This window comes from Desmodus rotundus, chromosome 4 (genome assembly GCF_022682495.2).
Source record: "Desmodus rotundus isolate HL8 chromosome 4, HLdesRot8A.1, whole genome shotgun sequence".
Lineage (NCBI taxonomy): Eukaryota > Metazoa > Chordata > Mammalia > Chiroptera > Phyllostomidae > Desmodus > Desmodus rotundus.
In genome coordinates this window covers 49,608,761-49,635,636 of record NC_071390.1, presented here as the reverse complement: position 1 = coordinate 49,635,636, position 26,876 = coordinate 49,608,761, and the positions used below count along the sequence as shown (strand labels likewise).

Here is a 26,876-nt window from a genome sequence, read left to right as displayed (position 1 = left end):
CCCAGTCCCCCAGCCCCAAGGCTCAGGGACACTCACGATGTTCATGAGAGTGAGGACGTAGTTCTGCACGTGCTCCTTGCCGTGGAAGCGCACCACCGAGTCGTCCACTGCTAGCAGTACCTCGATGCTGTAGCTGCCCGGCTTGGCATGGCGCCGCTTCCGCTCCACTTCTCCCAGCTGGCCCCTCACCAGGCCCAGCAGGTTGGGAAGGTCACCCAGGCCAAAGGCTGGAACCAGGATGAGAAGAGACCGAGGTCAAATCCGCATAAGGGGCTGTCACTGTGACACTGCCCGTCAACCCACCCCTGCCCCTGTCACACGTGCCCCACTCCCTGCTTCTGCAACCCCAGGGAGCACGAGGGTTTGTTACATAGCAAGTCATTCGTGAGCGGGAGCCCTTCTCCGGGCACAGACGCATGGCTGCCTTTGAGGTAAGGAGCAGCAAAGAAGGGAGAACTGCCCTGGGTTCCCGTTCCTCCCCGGTCCAATCTCACTGCGCGTCCTGCCAAGCCCCGCCCCTTCACTTCTCTGGACCCCATCTCCCTCCCCGTGACATGCGCACGGATGATCCTTGATCTCCTGCCCCAAAGCTTACTATAAAAATCAAAGGTGACAGCAGGTGGAAACATCCAGATAAAGAAAAGACTGCAATATCACTGTGGCCGATGCGTGACATTTTAGGCACCTCTGTAGTATGTCCCAAGCCTCTCAAAGCCCAGTCACTGCCGGGGACCCAAAATTCCACCACCACAGCTTTGGCTTTTGGCTAAAAACAAATATGTATATAACTAGGATTTATTAACTTCTATTATATAATCTAGGAGTTGTCAAACTTTTTCTGCAGGTAGTAAATATTTTAGGCTTTGTGAATCATACAGCCTCTATCTCAGCTATTCAGTTTGGCTATTGAAGCATAAAAGTAGCCACAGATAATACATAAACAAATGCGTGGTTCTGTGTTCCAATAAAACTTTATTGACAAAAACAAGTGGTGGGCCATTTTTGGTCCATAGGCCTTATTTCTACCCAATCTAATCTACCCAATCTAACCTAATCTAATTCAGTCCTTACAACTCTATCAGTTTATTGTCCCTGTTACACAGGTGAACAAACTGAGGTTCAAAGTAGCTTGTCCAGGTCTATCTGCAGCAAAAGACCATGCTCTCTAACATTACTATGTATACTGCTACTTATAAAGGCAACACCTTCAACAGTTATCAGTCATTGACACCATAGTCTGAATGAAGATTGAAGAAACATTTGTTGGGGCAGTAGAATGAAGGTGCATGAGGACACTACAGTGAAAGCTAAGAAAGTGAGAGAGAAGCCTGGGGTCTCTCAAGAAAGCTTCAGTCTTAACTTTTAATGCCTTTCCTGCCATCCCACCCTGAAGTTCTGATATTTGTACTATTGATTTCTAAGAACATTCATTTTATCTACAGTTATTTGTGACCTTGCAGAGAGTGGGCCAGGGCCAAGGCTGTAAAGATGCCACCACTAAAATCCTAGAATGTACCCAAGGATACAGCTACAGGAAAGTGGATGGTGGGTGGGCGGATGTGCAGGTGACAGGTGAGATGCCAGCTGTGATAACACAGTAATGTCAGGGCCTGAGTAGGACTGACCAGGAAAGGCTTTTACACCAAGTCCCAAAGCAGGACCAGGGTGCCGAGGGAGGCTTCTGGAGGAGGGGACATCTAAACTGGGCCAGACAGGAAGCAGGACAACCTGCTGGAGCATAGGAAGCAGAGGAAACCATCCCTGCAAAATCCTTTTGAGCAACTTTGTGAAGACACTACCCACAGTGTGGGCGACCCTCAGGGATGAGTCGAAAGATACCTTTGCGGAGACCCAAGTTCTGCCTTTACGCCTCTGCTGACGGGTTCTTGAGGAACTGAAATCCAAGGACAGGGCCACAGGAGCCACAGGACTCGGCACTACTGTCTATTTTCCCTGTGGTTAGGGAGTTACAGTGCAAAGGGGAAAAAGCACTGGATTAAAGACTGAAAAAAAATGTGTGGCCACTGGCCTACGGCGGAAACCAGAAAAGGGCAGCCAGCCCCTGGGCGATCACAGCCTGGCGAGCAGGGCTCACGCCCGGGTTGCTCTTACCTGCCCCCAAGACCAACGTGTCCCTCTTCACAGGCGACACTGCACAAGAGCGCCTGGCAGCCCTGGGGCCCAAGCCCGACAGTGTGCACAGCAGCCCACAGACAAATTCCTGGGAGAGAGGAGGGGGGACCCCCAGGAGGAGAGGAGAAGGGATGATGGCTCGCTCCGTGGAGTGGGGAGAACCTTCCGCAGTGCCCAAAGGTTCACATACCACAAGTGAAACGTGGAACTTGACCTTCACAGCTTTCCCTGCCAAGTCTGTCAAAGGGAGGCTCAGAGAGGTTACCTGACTCATCCCAGGTCACACAGCAAGTTGACAGCAGAAGCCCAGAATGTAAACTCAGATCTGCCCCCCTCCCATTATCACTCCCTATCAGGGCCCACCCAATATCTCTCCCTCAGCAAAAACAGCGAGGGGAGTTGGAGAGGGCCTACTGACGTCAGCCATAGATCCCAGAGATGTTCCACCCACACCCTCTTCTATGTGTCTCTCACCCTTCAGGCCAAAATAGGTGACCCTCAAAATGTGGAGGGATGGGGGCAGCAGGCCGCTGGGAGGCTTTCAGTGAGCCCACCCAAGAAGCCTCCAGAGAATACAAAATGATGCAGCTGCTTTGAAAGACAGTTTGGCAGTTCCCCAGCAAGTTACACACAGAACTGTCCTAGGACCCAGAAATTCCACTCCTAGGTATACACCGAAAAGAATCGAAAACACATGTTCCACCAAAACTTGCGCACGAACGTTCACTGCAGCACGATCGTAACAGAAAATACGGAGAGAACCCAAACGGCTATCAGCGGGCGGATAAACAAACTGTGCTGTGCCCACACAGCGGAGCATTACCCGCCATAAAGAGGAGTGACGTGCCGAACAGGCTCCGACGCGGAGGAAGCATGCGTGCTAAATGAAGGAAGCCAGTCCCAGAAGGCCACATATTCTGCAATACCATTTATACGAGATGTCCAGAATAGGCAAATGTGTAGAGATAGAGGGTAGACTAGCGATTGATTGCCGGGGCGTCGGGCCGGAAGGAGACGGGAGTGGCTGCTAATAAATGGGTACAGAGGTTTTTTATGGGAATTATGGAAATGTTCTGGAACTCCATAGTGGTGATGGTTACACAATATTGTGAATGTAGTAAGAAACCACTGAACTGTACACTTTAATTAAAATGGTTAAAATGGTGGCTTTCATCACAGTTTAAAACACACACACACACACACACACACACAGCAGCCCTAGGCCCCAGCCTGGCCGGCTGCCCTGGCAGATGGCAGCCCCAGCCTCCAGCCTGGGAGCCGGAACCCTGGCCACAGGCACACATGGCCTATTGGCACTCAGGAAGGAAGTGGAGGGTGGGAAGGGGTGACAGAGAGCAGGACCATGGGTTACGGAAGGAAAGGGTAGCGCTAGGAGTATGGGAACGTCCAGGGCATACCCTGCAAGGTCAAGGCAGGGTCCACAGGGAAGCCCCCGGGGGCCTGCGGTGAGGCCCAGCTCATACCTGGAGGTCAGGCTAAGGGAGTCTCTACCCAGTACTTGGAACGGTTTGGATTTCCCACCAGAGCCTTTGAGAGAGAATCACTTAACTCTTCTTTGGAGCCCATCAAGGGCATGGGGGGTGCTGAGTATGTGACTGTGGGAGGTGTGAGTGGGTGAGTGTCAGTGTGTGGGGGAGTGTGAGTAGGTGAGTGTCAGTGTGTGAGATGTGTGACTGTGGGGGGGTGTGTGAATGGGAGAGTGTCAGTGTGTGGGGGGTGTGAGTGGGGGGGTGTGAGTGGGTATTAGCATGTGTGAATGAGTATGAGTGAATGTGTAAGCTGTGTGACTGAGTGTGAGTGGGTGAGGTATGACTAGTGTGTTGCACGTGAGTGAGCAAGTGTGTACAGCTGAGTGTCAGCATGGGGCGTGCATGCATGCACTCCTCAGGAAGCAGCAGCCAAGGCGCAGCCAACAGGAAGAGCCCTGCCACGGGCCCGGTTCACCGGTGCACCTCACACGCCTCCGCTGAGAGGCAGCTAGAAAGCAGTCCGGTAGGCCCTTGGCGCCTCCTTTCCTTCCTTGAGGAGAGCTGGACACACCCCACAGGACAGCAGAGCTCACGTGAGTGACACAAACATCACTAAGACTTGGTGTCTGTCCTCTAGGACACCCCACCCCAGCCAGTTTGGAAGAAGGGGATAGTCCTGGGAGAAATCCCAGGGGCTGAGGGATCCAGGAGGGGGCATCTGAGCTGGGCTGACACTTGGGCAGGATGGGGACAGACAGACGGGGAAGGCGCTCAGCTGGGGGAGATTCCTCAACAGCCTGTCTCCTGTGGCTAAGCAGGCGCTGACTAGCTGGCCTGGGCCTCTGAGGCATTTCTCTGTGTGCCAAGCACTAAACCCAAAGACTTGAGGCAAAACCTTTCATCTTCATGAAGAATGGTAAATGGAAGACAGGCGCACCCACAAACACTTCTCCACACGCTGGGCTCAGACCCACTGCTGGTCTGAAACACAGAGTAAGAGTCACAGGTTTCCAGGAAATTCTTCCATCGCCCCTTGCCTTTCCAAGGCAGAACTCCACTGCCCAGGGCAGGGCATCGCCGCAGGCAGCCAGACAAGAGGGAGTCACACCGGAGTCCCTGGGCCGGAACTGCAGCTCCGCCAGCTCAGTGGTCCACCCGGGCTTCCCAGCCACAGATGGAGGCTGGCCACAGGGTTGGTTCCAGGCTCAGACCCACGAGCAGAACTTCCCCAGGGCCTCTCCCCAAAAGGGGATTTATGGATTTTTGATTCAAAACTGGCCTCAAATAAAACGGAGCCCAATGAGCCTTGCTATTCGTTCTTCCCGGCTGTGATCCAGTGAAGGGTGCAGGTCCCCACCCTGCCCCTGCAGTCCACCCAGCCCCCAAGGCTCTGCCCAGCCCCCTGCCCCAACCCCACAGCGCAGGCCAGCAGGGCCCTCCTCCTCTGGGCTAGTGCCGGTGCTGCAGCTCCCCTTATGAGGAACATGGAGAGCAGCTGGAGCTTCAAAGGAGTCACTGTATGTGAGGACAACCGGATTTCAAGCATTCCTTCACGCTATGCTCAACCCCACCAGGGCCCTGGCTGGAGGGTGTGGTTGCTCGTGGCGGGCTTCCACCCAGGGCCTTCTCACGTCCTCTTGGCCGAAGTCTTCATGACGAGGCGAACTGGGACTATGAAGTTGGCCACGGGCCTGGGACCAGCTCACACTGCATCCATTGCTTCATTCGCTCAGCCATGGGTCCTGAGTGCTGTGCTGCTCACCAGGGTACAGGGACACCTCTGCTCACAGGGGGTCTCACCCTAACCTGTCAGCAGTCAGCCTGATAACTGACTAGTAGTCATCCAGCACCTACCACCATGTGCCAAGCTCCACCATCACTAATCCATACAATCTCAGAGGTAAACAATGAGCCCTCCCACTTCACAGATTCGAAAATGAGGCTCAGAGGTGGTAAGTAACTTGCTTAGGGTCGCACACTAGACAGCATTGGAGACAGGGTTTAAAGGGGTCTAGTGGGCACCAAGCTGACCCTGATGCCCTGACACAGGGCAGGTTCCCTACAAGTGTCCTAAGAACTTCCTTCCTGTGGCTCCTGGAGGCTGAGTTGAGCGTCAGGGGACAGAGCGAACTGCAGCCATTCCGCCTGCTACTTGGGCAGAGAAATGGCCTTGCAAAGCAACGCTGCAGCCCCAGGTTCTATCGTTCAGGGGGCTCAGGTAGCTCCTCCGGCCCCCAGCTGCAGCCAGCTGTAGTAGCCTCTAAAAGCCCTGGGCACAGAGGTGCAGTAGGTCTGCATGGCCCAGGCCCACATTACAGAGAAGCCTACGGCCAGGCATTGAGAGGTTTAAGGCCCGAAGTTACCTAAAGACACCGTGAAGGTGCGGGCAGAAGCAGAGCTTGGGGCCCTGCCCGCAGCTTACCTTCATTGTGGAGGTCCCCTCCGGGCTCTGCCCACTCCTGCTGGATGACTTCCCGGCGGTACACCACGTGTGTCCTCCCGCTCGCCTCCTTGTCCTGCTGCCCCCGCTCCAGGGGCTCAATGAAATAGTCGGTGACATCTGTACGGATGAGGCCAGCCTGAACCAGGGGCACGGCAAACAGAAGGGGGAGAGAGAAGAGGCATGAATACATGGCACAGTACGAGTGAGCATTAGTGAGTGCACACATATGTGACCACGTGAGGGCGACCACAGGTAGGCAGGCTCTCCCCCTGGGGCCCTGGGGGAGCTCTGGCACCCAGCAGGCCGCTGGGAGGGGTTGAAGGAGCCGTGGGAAGGAACCTGTGCCAGTTACAGGGAAAGCAGACCTATTTTCACGGTGTTGTCCGCTCATGGGTGCTACGCACGCCCCACGTGAACGAGGGGTTCCAGTGTTTAAAGGGGGGACCACTGCCATGAGGGACATACACACACACCAGGGTGCCACATGGCACCCTGAAGCGCCACCACCGTCGCAGGGGGTTGCCTTTCCCTGCAGGCAGAGGGGAGACCCTATCGGTAAAGCTTCATTATGTTGAAGGGGGGAGCGGGTACCCGCTCCGGTACAAAGTGCTATTATTTCAGATTTGAGGCACGTGTGCATGCGGGCCAGGAGAGCAGCTGTTCGCTGACTGTAAACGAGCCGGGATAGTGCCCCGGGAGTGCGCTCTGTTTTTAATCTAATTTTTGCCTGCATCACAATAGTCTCTTTTAAAAAAAGCAGGTATTGGCCTTGGAAATAAAAACATACAGCCTTAGCCAAGCCCAGCCCACATGCTATTAGGCCCCAGTGGAGGCAATAATCCCCGGGCACTGAACCTTTAACTAGATGTGTGTGAACGTGTGTGCCGCCGCACAGCCCCCACCCCCCCAACACGGGTCCACCCATAAGAGGGGTAAGACCCACCCCCCACCACAGTGCCTGGAAAATGGAAGGCGATCCTAACAAATATAAGTATTTGTTGAATTCCCTCGCTCCTTCGACAACTATCTATTGAGTGCCTACTGCATACCCACACTGCTTCGGACGCTGGGAACACAGCTGTGAACACAAAGCAGAGGATGAAGAGGCCATTTTTATAAATGTGCTGGGCCCTCCCCATCCAAGGAGGGGTGCCTCTTCCCCAGGCAGCCACTTTATGAACCTGAAACCCACCAGTTTCCCCAGTGTTCCCGCCCAGCCTGCTTTGAGGTTGCTTCTCAGGGACCCCCCTCCAACACCTAGGGAGCCTCCCAGCAGCGGCCAGTCTTTTTAGTGTCCCTTCCGGCTGGAGCTCTTGGTCAGACCGAAAACCCCACTTTGGATCAAAACGAAGACGGCTGCCTTCTGTGGCTCACAAACTGACCCAATCGGGGCCAAACACGTTCTAGGGGAAAGTAGCAGCATTATACCGGAATAAGTGTGGGGCTCCCCAAGGTAACTATTTCGTAAGGCAACACTCAGTTGTCTGCAAAAGCCCTCCCGTCTGCTTATTAAAATGTCAACATCAAACCTTATATTGTGCATACTTCCTTTCATCCAAAGCGATTTTACTTTTTTGCCTTGGCACCTGCTATGTGCCAAGGTCAGGGAGAAACATCATAAATAAAGCCCAGCTTTCGGCTGTGAGCTGCTCATCGCCTGGAGGGAAGGGCCCGAAGAGGAGCTGTGGTGGGCAGGTCTGACCGAAGGGCGGGGATCCGACAGGCTCTCAGGCGCAAGGGGCAGCCATTCAACTTGAACCCTCTCGGTCCCAAGTGCAGCGTATTAGCCCCGTGACAGAGTATGGCAGGGGCAGGCACTCAGCTCCCTGTCCACCCTCCTCTCAGCACCCTCTGCAGCAGCTGTGCTCCCCCAGACAGGGCTACGTAGCCCACTCTCGTAGACACGTCTCCAGCCCACCACCAGAGACAAGGAGGCTCTCCTTTCATAGCCCCACCTGCCACAGCCCAGGGGAGGCTGTGGTTGGTCCAGCCTGAGTCGCATGGTCACCCTGGGACTCGCAGTCCCTGCTACACCCCCATGGCCAGCAGAAGGGTGACAACTGCATCGGAAAGGAGAAGCTATTGGGGGAGCAGAAGAAGCCCACCTGAGCTGGAAAGGGCATATCCGGTAGGGGCCTGGGCAAGGGTGCGGAAGCATGAAGGCAGTGTGGGGACCCGGGAGGAGTCCAGGCTCATGGGCAGAGGCTGAGCCGGAACCTAGACAACATGGCCCAGTAGAAGGGCCTCTGCTGCGGCAGCCCAGCAGAATCCCCAAAGGAAGGCTGTCTTTCAGGGAACACAGGGCTGTGTGGCAGGAGGGCCAGGGCATTCCCCGCAAAGCTACTGCAGCTCTGTGGCCACAGGGCTTGTGAGGGGACTCGCAGCCAGGCCCCACACCCATCCCACCCCTCTTGTCATACCCTCCTCTGATACTCAGGGGGACCGTTCCTGCTCTGTTCAAGGCCAACCAAAGCAAGAGACCCTCACAGCACAACTCAGAAGGCTGGTGCTTCACCCAGACCGAAGTCATATAAACCAGGCTCGCCAGGCACTGCAGTCTCTGTTGCCTCTGCCCATCACACCTCCAGAAGCAGCCTGGCAGCGGAATTCTCCAGGTCTGGAGGCAGAGGACCCCACTCAGCCATCCCTGCCCGCTGGGCCACCTGGCATGGCCCTCCCCAGTTCTGAGACTTAGTTAACCAACCATAGAAGGAGGATTCTTCAGGCATTCCCTGCCTCACCACCCAGTGACTCGATTTGGCCACTCTATCTCAGTGCCTTATATGATGCAGGCAGGTTCCAGAATAATCCACACAGCCCTGGGCGGGGCTGCAAGGCACTGCCTTCCAGCCCACCCCTACCTGCCCTCAATCATGGGTTACACTGACCTTTCAAAATCGTCATGCCTGCCCTAGTTTGGGGCTTCAAAGCCTTAACAACATCTCCAGTTAGGGTACCTCTAACTTTTGTTTGGATGCCTCTAGTGATAGAGAACTCCCTCCCTCAAGATACAATCTTTTCTATGTGAGGATACAGTGTTTTACTTAGCTGAAGCACACGTACCTACATGCTACCCTTTATAAAGAGTGTGATTATCATAGTAACAGGATCTGCCACTTACACTTAGATCTTATTGAGTCTTTACAACAATCCTATGAGGTAGCAGATCCGTTTCATGGGTAAGGAAACGGATCACAAATATCAGATCCGTTTCATGGGTAAGGAAACAGAGGCTCAGAATGGTTAAGTAACTTGTCCAGAGTCACCTAGCAGGTGACAGGCCTAGAACAAGAGCCCAGCTCTGTGTGGCTCTTAACCACTAGGCTGCATTACCTCAGGCTGTCCCTGGGCCCTGCTTCTGCCCTTCAGGGCCCTTGGAATGAAGAAACTTTTCTTTCATTGTCCCATTTGCAAATCCCTGAGCCTCTGGTCTGGTCTGACCTTGCAAAGCAAGCAAGATGTTCCCTTTCCACCTCTGGGCAAAAAAAAAAAAAAAAATACAAACAACAGCGCTCCCCTGGAAGCCAGTCCTCCTCCCACTGTGGCGTGGGGGGAGAATGCGGAGAGATTTCAGCACACAGCCTTAGAAGGAACAGAGCCCTTCACTCCCCCGGCAGCCCACCCCAGCAGGACAGGGTTCTCACCCCACACGCCACGCTCATCACACCCTCAGCATTCCTCTGCTCCAGCGAGTCCAGCCCCCACGCTGCCCACCAGCCTCTCCCCAGGCAAGGGTTAAACAACCTCTATTTCCCCAACCCACTTTAACTATTTAGGGCAAAGACAGCCCTGTAATATGCAACCTGGACAATAGATTTCAAGCTCCTTTCTGACTGGGGGTCCCACCAGCCCCCACCCCAGGATCAAGGGCAGAACTTCTCCAGCAATTTTCCTTGTCCATCTTGTGCATCATGTCCAGCCTTGACTGGCAGTTCTTGTCCAGGCCTGGGTGCCCCCTCAGCCTCTGAGGGGACGGGAAGGCAGGCCTGGCCACCAGATCCAGCCGCAGGCTGGGTCAGTGCCTCCCACGAGGCCCTCGGTTTCCCATCTACAACACAACAAGGGCCCTCGGTTTCCCATCTACAACACAACAAGGGTTTGGCCCACGATCCCCTCCAGCTCTGGCCTGGCCAGGAAACCGGCCCGCGCAGGGCAGACAGACTGGCAAAGGGAACTTTCTGGCTCTCTGCCTCCTTGCCAAATTACTCCCGCCTCTCAGTTTATGAGATGTTTATGTTTCTGAAAAGTGGTGGCTAATTTTAAAGCTCTAAAATCAACTCAGATTTCTGTGTAAGAAGTAAAGGGGGGTGATTAGTTCTACTTAGTTGGAAAAGAAATGTCAACCATATCTGTTTTCCCCCTTACCTTATTCTTTTGGAAATAGTAAATAGGTAGAAAATACATGCTAGGAAGTTTCTTTATGCAATAAAAAAAAAAAATAGCTGATCACACCCAGTTAAGCCACACACACTATTCAGACCCTCAGACTATTTTTCTGAATGGAAACTCTCCAGTGGGCAGGCTGGCCCTTCAGCCAAGCTCAAGACCCTTCAATGTAACTGCTTTTGAGGGGCCTTTCCTAGGAGGCGACTGGCTGATGGGGGAGACCTGTCTGATATCACTGTGACACTGTTTCGGTTGCAAAGGTGACACCTTCTGCTGCCCCTTCATGCAGAGGCCCCAGGCCATGCTAATTGAGGCTTTCCAGGCCTGCTTCCCCTCAGAGGAAGCCCCCAACTCCCAGAGTAGAATTCCAGGGAATGAAGGACACTTGTCAGGGGTCACAGGAGAGCTGCATGCTGGCGTAGAAACCACCTCGTGCCCTGCCCTGGGCCATGACTGAGCAAGTTCAGTTCTCACCAGTAGCTGCCGTCAGGGTGGGGTCCCAAATATTTTAGCGGATAACTGGAGCCATATTATTTTGGAATTAGGCTGTATGTATGTAAACAAACACATTTATTCTAAAATTGGATGTACTTGCCTGTAAATTGGGAGGCAAGGGTACAGAGCCAGCAAAGAGAGGTCCAAGGAAGGTCCCAGGAAGGCATCCCCAAAGACTGGAATGCATGTCCTTAGGCGATGCAAAAGTCCAGGCTTGGACAAGGGCGGCGCTCCATCTGTGCTGAGTCCAATGCTGAGACAATAAGCAAGGACCCAGCCTGTGGTCCAGACGGGGCACGTGGCTTGGCTCCAGGACAGGGGGATCCTGAACCCACATTTGCACCCTCGGATTCACCAGCCTTTGTTGAATGCCAGGAGGAAGTATTTCAAGATGGCAGGTCCAGTGGCACCAGGCCTCCTCTTCCTCCTCCTTCCGAGACTGGCCTATGAGGGGCCTCCCAGAACACAAAGGAGCAGGACAGGTCTCCTCCAACCCAACCAACCCACCACCTCCTAAGGAGAGTGTATTCTTGGACCTGAACTTGTTCTGGGAATTCCATTACGAGAGTTTTACTGCCTGCTGTGCTGTCTCAGGTTCTAGGCTTCTAGCAAATTCAGCTTGAAACTGTTCCACTGTAGGAAATGAAAGAAAACCCAGCAAGTGGAGTCTGCGGTGAGGCACACAACTGGGAGGGGAGTGAGAATCAGAAATGGCTTCCACCAGGTTCTCCCCCAACCCAGCAACCTGCTTCTTTGCCAGCCGCTGCCAGCCACGCTCCCTCCCTGACCCCCTCCCTGGACTGCATCACCTGCTCCCGCCTCAGAACCCTTGACTTCAGCAGTCTCCTTCCCTCCCACCTCTGCCCTGCTCACTTACCTCCCCAGCATGCTGGTTCCACTTCTGCTAAACTTCATCGGGACCTCCAATGTGTGACCCCACCACTTTATCACTGTCATTCCCCAGGCCCCCTATCAAGTCCTCATGCCCCTTCTCACTACCTGGGACTTCTTGGTCTAGATACATAATAATTCCCCTGCAAACATGTATAACTCTCCCCCCCTTCCCATCCATCCTACTTTCCCAGAGCAGCCGCTGACCTGGTTCAACCCAACCAGCCACCCACTCCATGCCCACACACTGATGGAGAAAACGCTAGTCTCACCCAAAACCAGCAGCCACCACTCTCATGTGAGCGTGCTGCTGGCCGGGGGCTGTGCCCCGCCTCCCTGTTCCTCCTGCACTCCAGCTCTCCCAGTGGCTTAGACTTCCAACACTGCCCCGACCTCACCCTCTCCTATTCTCAAGGAGAAAGCAGACACCATCAGGAGGGCCCTCCCCTGTCCTCGCACCACCCTGTGCTCAGGATCACCTCCCGTTCACCTCCTCGAGGACTTAGCTCTGGCAGTTAGTACCCTCTTTCTGGCTTCGCCAGGCTTGCTACCTCTCCTGATCATTCTCATCAACACACAGGTGCACCCAGAGACCTCCCATCTGGGAAACTCCCTCCCTCGCTCCCTCCCAGCCCAGGGCAGCTGTTGCCCAGTCTCAGCTTTCCTCCCAAGCAGAAACAGGTATCTATGCTCACTGCCTCCACCTCCAGGTCCCATGCCTCCCCTCTACCCACCCCACAGGGCCTTCTGGAGCCACCACTTCCTGGAAACTGCTCTCATCCGGGCCACCTGTGACCTCATGTGTCCAGAGCTGGCAATCAATTCTTTGTCCTGGTCTCACTCAGCTCCTCCAGCCTCACGTGCCCCCTGGAAATTTCCCCTGATCCCATGGCTTTAAACGCAGTGTGTGTGCTTTCAGAGAGCTCCTCAATCCCATGTCCAGCCCCGACCCCTCCCAGAGTCCAGGTAGGACTGTCCACCAGCCTTCCTGACAGAGACCCTGGGCCTCTGCAGGGCACACCAGACTTCAGAGCAGACCTAAGAGCTGTATGGAGACATCTCAAAAAATTAAAACGGATCTGCCTTTTGACCAGCGATCCTACTTCTGGGAATACATCGGAAGGAACCCAAAACGCTAATTCGAAAGAACATAAGCACCCCTACGTTCACTGCAGCATTATTTACAATCACCACGATACGGGAGCAGCCCAAGTCCATCAGTAGGTGAGAGGATAAAACAACTACGAGACATTGACACAATGGAGTACTACTTAGCTGTAAAAGAGAAAAAAAATTTACCCTTTGCAACAAGGACCTGGAGAACGTTATGCTACATGAAATAAGCCAGTCAGAGAAAAACAAATACCATGATTTTACTCATATGTAGGACCTAATGAATAAACTAACTAATAAGGAAAATGGGGACAGACTCATAGACAGCAGGATGACAGCTATCTGGGGCTGGGGAAGGGTAGGGAGTGGAGGGAGTGAGCAAAAGGAAAAAGGACTCATGGACATGGATGACAGTGTGGTGATTGGTGAGGGGAAAGAGGTATTAGGAGACTAAAGGGTAAAGGGAAAAAATACAATAAAGATTAAATAAAATACAAAACACAAACAAAAGCAGACCTTTTCCTCCCTAGCCACCCTCATCCCAGAGAACGGCACCATCATGTTCCCAGCCACTCAAGCTAAAAATCAAGAGCAGCGGTGGGCCCAGGGACTGGGTTTTTTCAAATCCTTTCCCCGTCTCTCCCACCAGCCATCATTCTGTCGATGTCAGGTCAGCTGAAAGCCTCACTGACGTAATCTGCAGGTACTAGAACCTCTGATGGGTCACCCTGCGCCACTATCTCTGAGTCATGACAGGTGAGAGGGAGCCAGCTCCACCCCACACACCCCCCTACACCCTGGGACCACCCTCCTGCCAGCACTCTCCCAGGAAGCCCAGATCCCTTCCTCCCTCAATATGGCCTTATGTCTCCACGAAGCACCTACTGCAAGCTGGACATGAGGGGGTTGGGCATGTGCACAAGGTCGTGAGAGACCAGCCTCTGCCCTTCCGATAAGGGCCTTGTATCTAGAACAAATAAAGGACTCATACAACTCAATAATAAAAGGACAGACAACCCCACTTAAAAATGAAAAAAAGAATCTAAGTAAACATTTCTCCAAGGAATATACCCAAATGACCAATAGGCATGTGAAAAAGTACTCGACATCGTTTGTCGCTGGGGAAATGCAAATCAAAACCACAGCGAGATATCCTTCACACCCACTAGGAGGGCTGGAATCAGTCAGATAATAAGTGTTGCCAAGGATGCGGAGAAACTGGAACCCTGCGCACTGCTGTTGGGAGTGTGAAGTGATGCAGCCACGTTGGAAAACAGTCTGGCAGTTCCTCAAACATTAAACAGAGTTGCCATATGGCCCGGGAACTCCACTCCTCGGTATATACTCAGAAGCAATGAAGACATATGTCCACACAAACACTTTATACAAATGTTCGCTGCAGCACTACTCACAAGAGCCAAAAAGTAGAAACAACCCAAATGTCCATCAGCTGATGAGTTGGATAAACAGAATGTGGTACATCACACAATGAAATGTTATTCATCCATAAAAGGAATGGAGGGACTCTTCCGGTCAAGATGGCGGTGTAGGCAGACATGGCTCGCCTCTTCACACAACCACATCAGAATTACAACTAATATATAGAACAACCATCACTCAGGAACATCAGAAATCAAGCGGAATGGAAGTCTGGCGACTACAAAATTGAGTTGAATGGAAGTCTGACAACTATGGAATTAAAGAAACCACATCCATCCAGACTGGTAGGAGGGGCGCAGATGCAGAACAGACTGGTCCAACACCCATGTAGATAAAAATTCAAGAGGGATATCTTGGGAGTGAGGAGTCCCAGACCCATACCAGGCCCCCCAGCCCAGGATTCCAGTGGCAGGAAGACAAATCCAAGTTTTGGCTGCAAAAATCAGTGGGGATCCAGTTGGTGGAAGAAACAGCTAGAGCCCCAAGCAGTTCCTCTTAAAGAACCCACACACGGACTCACTTACTCAGACTCAGTCCCTCTGAGCTCCAGCACTAGGGTAGTAGTTGAAAGGCACCAGTGGCATAGTGGGAGAAACTGAAGTGTCTGGCATCAAGGCAAGCAGAGGCCATTGTCCCTTTCCAAAACCCTCCCCCCACAGAGCCAGTTAGCTGGTACCATATCTGAGACTCCATCAACATGGCTAACACTGTTTGACCCACCTTGGAGATTCCCAAAAGCTCTGCCCCACCCAATTGACCGGCCCACGCAAGCTGCTTTTCCATAAGAATGACTGGTCTTGGCTCCTAAATCCTATCAAACGAGCAAGAGCTGGCTTCAGTGAGCCCTAGTGGCAGCCAGATTAGATTCACAGCTTGGTTTCCCTGGGAATCTCTAAGCCCAGCACAAGTAGCAGCCACCTCAGATTGCTTTACAGCTCAGGCAGGGTGCCCCAGGCAAAACACAGGTGGGGGCTGACCTTGGTCTGCACCACCCAGGAAACCCCAGGGCCAGCACACCCAGTGGACAGCTACAGACCATGTCAGAGCACCACCACCCCGCCCCTGCACAGCTGATCCTCCACAGACTATGGAGGTTGGTGGTCAGTGGTCACAGCCAGTCCTTGCAGCTGACTGGCCTAGGTAAATCCCTCCCATTGATCTGCCAACAGAAATCAAGGCTCAACTACAAGAGGAAAGTGTACTCAGTCCACAAGAAGGGTGCACCTCGAGTACCTAGCTTGGGAGACAGGGGAGGCTGTGCCACTGGACCCTACAAGACAGCTGCTACATTAGACCACACGACCAAGACAAGAGTCAAAGCAGCTCTGCCTAATACATAGAAGCAAACACAGGGATGCTGCCAAAATGAGGAGACAAAGAAACATGGCTCAAATGAAAGAACAGATCAAAACTCCAGAAAAACAGCTAAATAAAATGGAGATAAGCAACCTATCAGATGGAGAGTTCAAAACACTGATTATAAGAATGCTCAAGGAACTTAGTGAGGACCTCAGCAGCATAAAAAAGACCCAATCAGAGACAAAGGATACACTAATTGAAATAAAGAACAATTTACAGGGAAATAACTGTAGAGTGGATGGAGCTGAGAATCAAATCAATGATTTGGAACATAAGGAAGCAAAAAACAACCATGCAGGACAAGAAGAAAAAAGAATAAAAAAAAATGAGGATAGTATAAACTGCCCCTGGGACAACTTCAAGAGGTCCAACATTCACATTATAGAAGTGCCAGAAAAAGAGAAAGAGTAAGAAATTGCAAATCTACCTGAAAAAATAAGGAATGAAAACTTCCTTAACTTGGTAAAGGAAATAGACATGCAAGTCCAGGAAGCACAGAAAGTTCCAATTATGATGGATGCAAAGAGGCCCACTCCAAGAAAAATCATAATTAAAATGCCAATGGTTAAAGGTAAAGAGAGACTCTTAAAATCAGCAAAAGAAAAGAAGTTAGTTACCAGATGGTTGCCAGATGGGAGGGGGGCAGGGAAGAATGGGTGTAGAGGTCAGGGGATTAAGAAGTACAAATAGGTAGTTACAAAATAGCCATGGGGTTGTAAAGTACAGCGTAGGGAATAGAGTAGCCAAAGAACTTATGCGCATGACCCATGGGCATGAACAATGCTGAGGGGATTGCTTGAGGGAGTGGGGGGCATTGGGTAGAGGGGAGCAAAGAGGGAAAAATCAGAACTGTAATAGCACCATCAATAAAATATAATTAAAAAAATAAAAAGACAATGAAGCCTTAAAAAAATAAAAATAAAAAAGGAATGAAGTAGTGATACATGTTATAACATGGTGAATCTTGAAAACATTATGCAAATGAAAGAAGCCAACCACCAAAAGCCTCGTATTATATGATTCCATGTACATGTTTATGAAACGGAACAGGGGGAAATCTATAGAGACAGAAAGTAGATTAGTGGCTGCTGGGGGCTGGGGTAATAGATGAAGGGGGATTGTTCCTGTTCTGTTCAAGGCCAAGCAAAGCAAGAGACCCTCACGGCACAAGTCAGAAGGCCTGTGTGCTTCATCCAGGCCGAAGTCATGCAAACCAGGCTCGCCAAGGGCTGCAGCCTTTGCTGGGGGTGATAGCAAAAGGGTACAGGGCTTCTTTCTGAGAAAGTGGAAATGTTCTCAAATTGTGTGTGGTAATAATTACCCAGCTCTGTGCACATGATAACAACCCACTGATTTTTAAATGGGTGAACTGCATGGCGTATGAGTTTTATCTCAATAAAGCTATGGAAAAAAGATGTCACAGACACAGGGAGATGACACACGTGCACGAAGGTGACACACAGTGACAACACACGTGCAGGCAGGCAACACACACACGCAGCGCACAGGCTGCCCACTACCACGAAAGCATGAGTCAGCATAGCTGGGATGAAAGCCTGCGGATGCTGAGACTCCATATAATTCAAACCTGATGTGGAAGCCCCAAGCCACAGGAGCTCTGCTGGAGAGGCTGGGCTGCCAAGGCCTGGGCCCAAGCCAAGGAAAGTCTAAAAGCTGATTCATCTCAAGCTGCAGCCTTGGGGAGAGGCAGGAGGAAGAGCCCTTGGAGGAGGGAGCTGAGAATCATCAGGCTTGTCCTCAACTGGCACACCCTGCCATGCCCCGCACAGGCAGCATTAGAACCCCCACAGTAGGCCCGAGGGCCGGAAGAAACACTAGGAATCGGACAGCCTCCACCATCTGGAGGAAGTTATCTGGGATAACCACTTGGCCTCACTTCCTAGGGTTATGATCCCTGCAGGCCCCACACCCAGAGAGTTGCTGGGTGAAAGGATACTGCGGTCTTGCTGGCCCCAATCCACCTGCAGCAAGAATCCCTCTCGGGGAGAGGTGATGTGGTGTGTGTGAGTGGTGGGTAAATGCAGGGACCCTAGAGCCAGAACCTGGGCTCTGCTACTGAGACCACGTTGTCTCCGCGAGTCGCTTAACTTCCCTGGGCTTCAGGGTTACAACGCCCCATACGGTAGGGTTGCTCCGAGAATACACACAGAGCAGCTCATGGGGTCCTACTTGGCAGCAAGGACCAGGCACGTGTCCGAGTTCGCTGCAGGGGTATCATGGCCATCGTTCCAAGTGTGCGGGGAGCCCCAGTGGCTCATAAAGGGAGTGCCAGGAGCAACATTCTAGAACCACAAGACAGCTTGTCTCTAACTCCTGGCTCCACTATGGCCCGGCTTTGACCTGCTCAAATTCCCTGCCTGTAAACAGGACAAAATGCCAGTGGTTGAGCATCCTTAAGGGGAAAATCCTTACCAAGAGAACAGGCTGGTTCAGGGTAATTTTATTTCTTATGGTTAGCAGGGTTACCTTTATTTTTTTAAGTATATTTACTGATTATGTTATTAAAAATTAATATATTAAAAATTGGGACAGTTGTCCCAACTTTTCTTCCTTTGCCCCCCTCCAACTGGTATCCCCCTCCCCTCCAGCAATCCCCCCCTTAGTTCATGTCCATGGATCATGAATATAAGTTCTTTGACTTCTCCATTTCCTACACTTTTCTTAACCTCCCCCTGTCTATTTTGTACCTACCAGTGCTTCTAAACCCCTGTGCCTTTTCCCCCATTCTCCCCCTTCCCCCTCCCTGTTGATAGCCCTCCATGTGATCTCCATACCTATGATTCTGTTCCTGTTTTAGTTGTTTGCTTAGGTTGTTTTTGTTTTGTCTTTTAGATTCAGTTGATAGTTGTGAGCTTGTTGTCATTTTAATGTTCGTAGTTTTGATCTTTTTCTTAAATAAGTTCTTTTAACATTTCATATAATAAGGGCTTGGTGATGATGAACTCCTTTAACTTGACCTTATCTGGGAAGGACTTTATCTGCCCTTCCATTCTAAATGACAGTTTTGCTAGATAGAGTAATCTAGTTGTAGGTCCTTGCTTTTCATGACTTTGAATACTTCTCTCCAGTCCCTTCTTGCTTGTAAAGTTTCTTTTTAGAAATCAGCTAATAGTCTTATGGGAACTCCTTTGTAGGTAACTCTCTGCTTTTCTCTCGCTGCTTTTAAGATTCTCGTTATCTTTAACCTTTGGCATTTTAATTGTGATGTGTCTTGGTGTGGTCCTCTTTGGGTCCAAATGGTTTCAGAGTCTCTCTGCTTCCCGGACTTGTATGTCTATTTCCTTTGCCAAACTAGGGAAGTTTTCCGTTATTATTTTTTCAATTAAGTTTTCAATTTCTTGCTCTTCCTCTTCTCTTGACATCCCTATGATTAGGATGTTGTCCTGTTTGGAGATGTTCCAGAGTCTTCTTATTCTCTACTTGTTTTTTTGAATTCTGTCTCTTCATTCTGTTCTGGTTGAATGTTTATTTCTTCCTTATGTCCCAAATCATTGATTTGAACCCTGGCTTCCTTCCCTTCACTGTTAGTTCCCTGTGGATTTTTTCATTTCACTTAGTGTGGCCTTCACTTATTCCCTTATCCTGAGCATCCTGATCACCAGTGTTTTCACCTCTGCATCTGATAGGTTGGCTATCTCTGTTTCATTTAGTTCTTTTTCTGGGTTTCTTTCCTTTGGGCCATATTTTTTTGTCTCCTCAATTTGGCAGCCTCCTTGTGTTTGTTTCTGTGTATTACATAGAGCTGCTTTGTAATATAGCAGCTGTTAAGTTGTGTGGGGCAGAGCCTTAGGTATTTGCCAGGGCTGAGCAACCTGCTTCCCTACTTTGGTGGCTCTGTATGTGGGGGAGGGCTTGGAAAGGAGACAATGTCACTGCTGGCTGCTGGAGGTTTGCTCGCCACTGTCCCCATTTCTGGTCACTTTATCTACTTCCTACATGCAACTGCACTCCTCCAGCTGTTGTCCTGGTGTTGGTTCCCAGAGAGGGTGGGTTTGCGTACGTTCTAGGACAATGTGGGCCCTTTAATGGACTCTCCTGAGAGACCAACAGTTTCTTCCACTGCCTCCACCCCCACTGGCTTTTTTATAGCCAGAAGTTATGAGGTTTTATTCTCCCAGCACGGGAACCTTGGGCTGCACGGTCTGGCCTGGGGCTGGGATCCTTCACTCCCCAGGGATCCCTCTGGTTTTTATCCACTACACATGAGTGTGGGACCACCACCTGTTCTGCTGGCTGCCGCCACACTAGGTCCTCTCTGCCCGGCTCTGCCACTCTTACCCATCTGGATGAGTGTGTCTTCTTTAAACCCTTGGTTGTCAGACTTCCACACAGTTCGATTTTCTGGAAGTTCTGGGTATTTTTTGTTTTGAGGTTAGTTGTGATCCTTCTTACGGTTGTGCCAAGAGGTGAAGAGGGTCTACCTACACCTCCCCCTTTCCCGGAAGTCTGGTTCAGGGTAGTTTTAAAAGTGACAGAGAGAACGCACAGATACAAGGTTGGTGGAAACGCACCCTGTTACTGTACAGTTGTCTCTGGGTGACAAAGTAGTAGGCGATTCCTCTCCCTAAGCCTTTAGGTCTTTTCTAAGTTTCCTGTAAGTCCCCTATCCTAAAAGGAAAGCCAATCCTGCACAGAATGTCTGTCTGCCTGCTACAACGAGCAAGTCATAACTGTATAACAATTACTTTAAGTGAAGTTTTTTTAAAAAGAGACAAACGACAAGTAACTCCCCTTTTGTCATCCAACCTCCCTGCAAAGTGGTATAGAGGCTGCTTGAGGGGAGGGAGTCTGGACTGGCCGGCTCATGGCACCTCTTCCAGCCGTTGTGAGCATCTCTCCAGGCTGAGTGTGACCAAGGATCATCTGGACCACAGGTGGTCTGGGCCTTAGGTGCTGTCTTAGAACCTACCCATCTCCCCTCAAGGTGTGACTCTAAGGTGAGTAAAGAATAATTCGCTACAATTTCCCTGAGCGGAGTGGGGGTCTGGCAGGTGGGGGAGGGGGACTGTGATCTGCTGGGCCACCAGTGGCAAATCAATGATGTCACAGCCACCCCAGCTGGGGAGTCCCCAAGCCAGTACCTCTAGGATGATGCTGCTGCTGATGATGATGAAGATGAAGGCGGCAATTGATTCTGTCCTCTGGCCCATGGAAAACACAGTTGCTTAGGTCTTCAAAAGCTTGGTAAACATTCTTAAAGAAAAGGTGCTCATGTTTTAGGACCCCACCTCCAGTGTCAGGGCCACTGGCCCCGGGGCAGGGCAGGGCAGGGCCTCACACTGCAGGTGTCAGGGACTCCCGTCTGGCTGCAAACTCCCACCCTCAAGCCCAGCCAGAGACAAGGGCAGACCTTGCCAGACTGGCAGCCATGCCCAGTTTCCATTCCCTGGGCCCAGGAGCCACGTGGCTCTGAGGCTCCCCCTCTGTCACCACTGCGGCCCACCAAGCATGGCTGGGAGCGCTGCCTGGCCCCCTGCTTGGCCCAGAGCCCTGGCAGCAGTGGCGGCAGCTTCAGGACGAGGAGACAGGAAGCACTCCTCACGTGCCAGAGGGCGGGTGGCTGCCAGGCCCTGCTGAGAAGCGGCCCCCTGCGTTGAGGCCCTGCCGCCTGAACCCTTCTCCTCAGAAGCCAACAAGCTGACGGTGGGGCGGCTCTAGAGAAAAGATGCAGCCAGTCCCTCCCAAGGCTGAGGTCACCTGTCCCAGGTCAATGGTCCGGCCAGGCCTCTCCTCTGACCCATCAGCCTGGCCCAGTGGGTGCTGACATGGCTTTAAACCATGCCTCCCCACACGAGATGAGGCATGAAAAGTGTTTCCCACGTAGTCTGACACGTGGTAGGTCTGCAGGGAGTGACGAATGGGGGGTGTGGGGTGGGGAGAACTCCCTACAGAAGATGGATGAGCACAGGAGGATGGAAAGGAGTAGACCCAGCCGCCTGAATCCCTGTGCCGGGCCCAGCTCTCCAGAACAACACCTGACAACACATCCCCTCAGCCTCACCACGCCCTCGCAGGGCGGGGAGGAGCGCAGGAACAAACCAGGTATCTTACTGTCCTTGATCCTGCTCAGGGCCCGGCACCAGCAGCACCTTTTCCAGGTTCCCTAGAACTGGGACACTTCATCGAAGCTCATCTGCGCTGAGCCCTCAGCCACGGACAAGGCATCCGGCCACTCGGCCACTCACCAGGTCCTCCACTCGCTTCACGCGTTCACACACATCTCTGCAATTTCCCTCTGCTAACCTCCGTCTGCAAGACTCTTGTCGACTCAGTCACTCGTTCACTCACCAGACACTCACCGAGCAGGCCCCGTTCTCGTTGCTGGGGCCACAGCCAAAAGTGCTCCTCACCTGGCGCTAATATTCTACCAAGGAGTGACATAGGTAAAAATATGGAACCCAATGGAAATAGCTATGGAGAAAGATTAATCAGAGAGAACTGAGGGTTGAAATTTTAAATAAGGGAGTCAGGGAAGATGTCACTAAGGTGACACCTGAGCCAAAGGCCTGAGAAAGATGAGGGGCAGGTGTTGGCATTTTCTGGGGAGGGATGTCCCAGCAAGGAGGGGCATCAGGAGCGGGGGAGGCGGGGGAGGAGCAGAGGGGCCGCGGGAGGACTGAGAGGAGGGGCAACTCCCGGGGCCTACTTGGCTGCTCCCCACAGGGTATCAGGGGAGGTCCTGGGGAATAGACGAAAGGACAGCAGCAGGGAAATCAGTCAGAGGCCACGACCATCACAGGGAGAGGCAGCAGGGCGGTTCGGACCACCCCAGCACTTGCTATTCTTGTAGAGCCCTGTTTGTTTCCCTTTTGGAATTAAGAGCGCAGAAATCCTCCCACCCCACGTGGGACCTGCTGTGTACCCAGAACTGTGGTGTTCACACAGCCGCAGGCCTTTGCCCCTGGCTGTGAGCTCTGCCAGGATGCCCATCCCTCCCGGCGTCTCTCCCTCCTCTGTGCCCCCAGGGGTTCCTGGCGAGTGCTCTACCCCAGTTCAGGTATGTCCGTCCTTCCGTCTTCCCCATATGCGCTGTAGGAGGGCAAGAACTGATCCGCGTTGTAGCACCAGCTTCAGCACCAAACCACACTAAACAAGCACCCTTGGCGCCAAACCTCCAAAACAAACTCCCTCGGGCATGTGGCACTTAGTGAAAGCTCTGCTCTCCCACAAGATGTGGCCGTGGCTTAGGGAACGCACGTTTTACCTACAGCCTCTCCATCCAGGGACTGTAAATTATGAGGTGACAAAGCTTTAAGCTCTCAACGCACCTAGGCCAGCAGCCTGCTGCGCCACGGAACACAAGGCCTCTTTGGGCTGGAGGAGCTAATTGGGAGCGTGAGCTCCTGCCAGGCTCACCGGCGGAAATGAACCTCCGCTGTGGGCCGGGTGGCTTGGGGTCACAGGTGCTTTCTGGACACATCAAAGGTATGAGTGTTTGGTTGGCTTAGAAGCAAAAGCTGACAAAGGGCTTCAAGCGGCCCACTGGGAACAGGGTTTGCGTCAGACAACCGCGTCCTGACCAGCGTCCCACCTTCAGAGGTTCCTGTGACAGGGGCCTGTTCAGCGGTGCCGCAGAAAGCAGGAGAGAGTGAGACTGCAGGTTTTGCAACGATCCGGGACAGTGCTGTGCACACAAGAGCGGCCCGCTGCCCTGCAGCATTTGGAAAAGGATCAGACCTCGGCAGCGCAGACTCTGGGCTAAGAAACACCAGGTTCCTTTTGAGCTTCAGATCCCGCTAACGCTAATTAATGGGGCTGTTGAGGTTTGTATTTTCTTAGTTGGCTTCCCAGGGGAGGGAAACAATGACCCGCACAGTGGGAGCCTTGTAAACACCTCCGCCTGGGCTCCAGCCCCACGGACTCCCAGGACACCCCCACAGGGCAACCACTGGACCAATCCCTTTAGCATTCTGCTCTCAAGCCACTGCCACACCACCATATCACTGGCCATCACGTGGTTTATGACCTTGAGTCGCTATTCCCGTTTACTCGGGCCTTTCCACTGACTGAAGAGAAGCCACGTGGGATTGTGGGGGAGCACAGGACGGGGAGTCAGGCACCCAGACTCCATCGGCCCTGACAATCGCCCATGGCACAACCCTGGGTGAGTCTCTTCCCTTCCCTGAGCCTTGGTTTTCTGGTCTGTTAAGTGAAGAGGGGACTGAGAGGCCTCCACAACCTCTTTGGGCCGCAGCTGCCCACACTCAGGCCAAAGTCCAGGTGCACCGTGAGGACACTGAGCTGGGATCACCACTGGAGGTTCTCACAACACGAGGATTATTTGTGCTGACAAGGAGCTCCCTGGAGCTGCCAGGGATGAGGTGGCCTGCAAGCGTGGCTATTGTAGTCCCTACCATGGTTTTTTAAGGCTTTGGAGGCAGGGCAAGACCCGCTTGCTGAAAACAGAATGCTGGGCCTGGCAGGTGGCTTGGGAACTTCCCACTGCAGCATCCGGGGAATGCAGAGATTCCCTGGGAGCTCGCCGAGGCCCCACCCTGGGCCCTGCCACACCGACACTGGGAGGGAGGTGGAAGGCAGGTGCAGTCCCCAGCACACTCGCCAGTGCTCCAGCCAGGCCGGAAGATGCCAGGAAAGAAAATGAAACCTGCCCCCAGCCCGGGCCGTCCCTCGCTGGACCGGGAGGCCGGCTCTGCTCAGGAGGAATGGCAGTGAGGTGATGTCTGGCTTCTATTCCGTATCATAAATAAGTTATTAATCCGGCAAGACACAGCTGTGGGGAGCCGAGGGAGCTGAATCTCTGCAGAATCAGACTACCTCGGAGGCAGGAGAACTCTCCAGGACCCAGAAAACCACCTGTCCACTCAGACAGAGGCCTGGGCGGGATGGGGCCTCCTGGGATGCAAAAGAGTGCTGGGCTGGGCGACCAGGGCTCCGGAAACGAACCTACTGTGGGCTCTGTCTCAGTGTCCATATGTAACCCAAGAGACCAACCACAGTAACAAAAGCTACCACTTTTCTAGGCGCCGCGGCAGCACTTCACGAACTCCTGACTCTTCTCTCCCCGACCCATCCCGTCCGACGCAGCAGTGAAGCCGCACCATTTAACGGTGACAATGGAGCCCAGCCCTTTACACACAACGACTCCGTGACATGGCTACTATTACAATCCCCACTTTACAGATGAGGAAGTTGAGGCACGGAGAGATTCGGACACTGCCCAAGGCCACGCAGCAGTGGAAGGAGAGCGGGGTCTCAACCCAGGCGGTCTGGCTCCAGCGGTCACGCTCTCCTGCCTGCTCACACTGCCTGCACTCAATCCACGGCCTCTAGCTAGCAAACCTGCTGTGTTAAAAAATAGAGCACTTTGCTTAACGAACAGACCATCTTGCTTAAAAATCCGTATTTCTGACTTCTCCTTAAAACACTCAAGCGTGTTGTGATGCCAAATTGTCACTCCCTTTAGAGAGGGTGTTGTCCTCTCCCATCTGCACGGTCCTACCTCCCCTGCTCATGCTGGCCCCCTTCTCTTCCTTGTGTGATTCCCTGCCCAAGCAGGCACTGAGGTCAGGACCTCCTGTGTCCCATGAACCCAACCCTGTGCTCAGCGCTCGGAGAAAAGCAAAGATGTAAGGCGCATGTCTGATTTCTGAGAACCAAATGGCCAAGATGGGGCATGCATCAAGCAGAGAGAAGGGGGAGGCGCCACAGGAGGTGAAAACAGAATGAACAAAGGCAGAGGGGCCACAGAAGGGGGCACGAACTCTAGCCTGGCTGAAGGGGAGGAAGGGTCTGCAGAGCAGGGACCAGTGTTAAGGATGGAGATGCAGGTGGGGCAAGGAGGTGGGGCCTACACTAATGTGGGGCCAGACACCCCGCCCCTCCCCGGGTTCTCAGCACGGACATGTGTGTGCAGGCAGCCTGTGGTCCACGATGTACCGGGACAGGCCAGCGAGGTGGTTCGGAGGGGGCACCACTCAAACTCCAGACCTCCCACTCCACATCCCCTGCACAGGGTTGGACGGCGGAGCAGAGGGGAGCCCAGGCTCCCAAAGGAGCTGCAGGACAGTGCATTCACTCCGCAGCTGACCAGCAGCAGCCCCCAGAGCGAGGACAGGTGTTGGCACAAGGACACCAAGGGGCCCCAGGACTGTCTGCCGTGCCGGCACTGCACCCGTGTGTTCCAGAAAAGACCCTTCCTCAAGTACTAATGTGGCCCCTGTTAGCAACCTCCCGTGCTCCCTATGCCCACGGGGGCCGGTCTAAGCTCCACGGTGAGGCAGACGGTCTCCAGACTGTCTGTTCACTGCGCCCCGGGCCCATGGGGAGCTGGGATGACTCGCCATTCCCTGCACCCCGGGAAGACACATGGTTTCCGTCCCTGCAGACTGTTTGTAATTCCTATCTCTTGGCTTTAAAAACTCCTACTGATGCTTAAAAACCCGGCCCAAATGGCCCCTCCCCAGGAAGCCCTCCTTCCCAGGAAGCACCCCTCCTCCTCAGTACTCCCCTCTGGGACACCTGCTGAGTGCATGGTGCTTCCCGGCATTTCCGGAACGGTGAGTTCGGTGCGGTCTGTCTTGTTTCACACTATCTACTGTGGGTTGGCCTCTTTAAACTGAAGAGCACGGGAAGGGTGGGCTGAGTTCCATCCCTGCACTCCCAGGACCGAAGTGCTCCACTTAGGACCTCTCAGGGTCCCCCCACCCCGTCCCAGAAGCCATCTCTGTATTACAGACCCGTGTAGACTTCCCGCTCTGCACCCCGAGCAAGCACTGCTTGACCCATTGAGCAGAGAAAGCTGCAGCAGCAGAGAAAACAGGCTTTGGGCAGCCTGGGGACCACAGGTGGCCTCAGACACACATCAGGAACACGGACGATCTACTCCCTGTGGCAATACAAGGGACTCTGGCAGTATTTGTAGTATTTTTCACTAGTCACCATAACTGCAGTTACGGTAGCCATTACTGTAAGAAAGTACTAAACATCACCATGAATAATATCCCCATTTTTAAGGCCCCACCATACACCAGACCCTTCACTTTTTTATACTACCATATTTAATCCTCTGAACAGCCTTACCAGGGTGTCCAACCTTCAGCCCAACACAAAGTCGTAAATTTAGTTAAAACATTATGAGATTTTTT

General features: G+C 52.8%; 1 protein-coding gene across 7 annotated transcripts in view; it reads right to left on the bottom strand.

Moving 5' to 3' along the window:
- Nucleotides 1-26,876, bottom strand: part of ADAMTS14 (ADAM metallopeptidase with thrombospondin type 1 motif 14) — an 87,688-nt gene that overhangs the window by 53,009 nt on the left and 7,803 nt on the right. For all 7 annotated transcript variants that reach the window (XR_008426689.1, XM_053922792.1, XM_053922794.1 and 4 more), the window contains exons 3-4: nucleotides 6,046-6,202; nucleotides 37-227 (exon numbers count right to left, since the gene is read on the bottom strand). Coding sequence is in view for 6 of the 7 variants with exons in the window: in XM_053922792.1 (XP_053778767.1) it covers nucleotides 37-227; nucleotides 6,046-6,202 (348 nt within the window). In the remaining variant the exon portion in view is untranslated. The remainder of the gene's footprint in view (nucleotides 1-36; nucleotides 228-6,045; nucleotides 6,203-26,876) is intronic.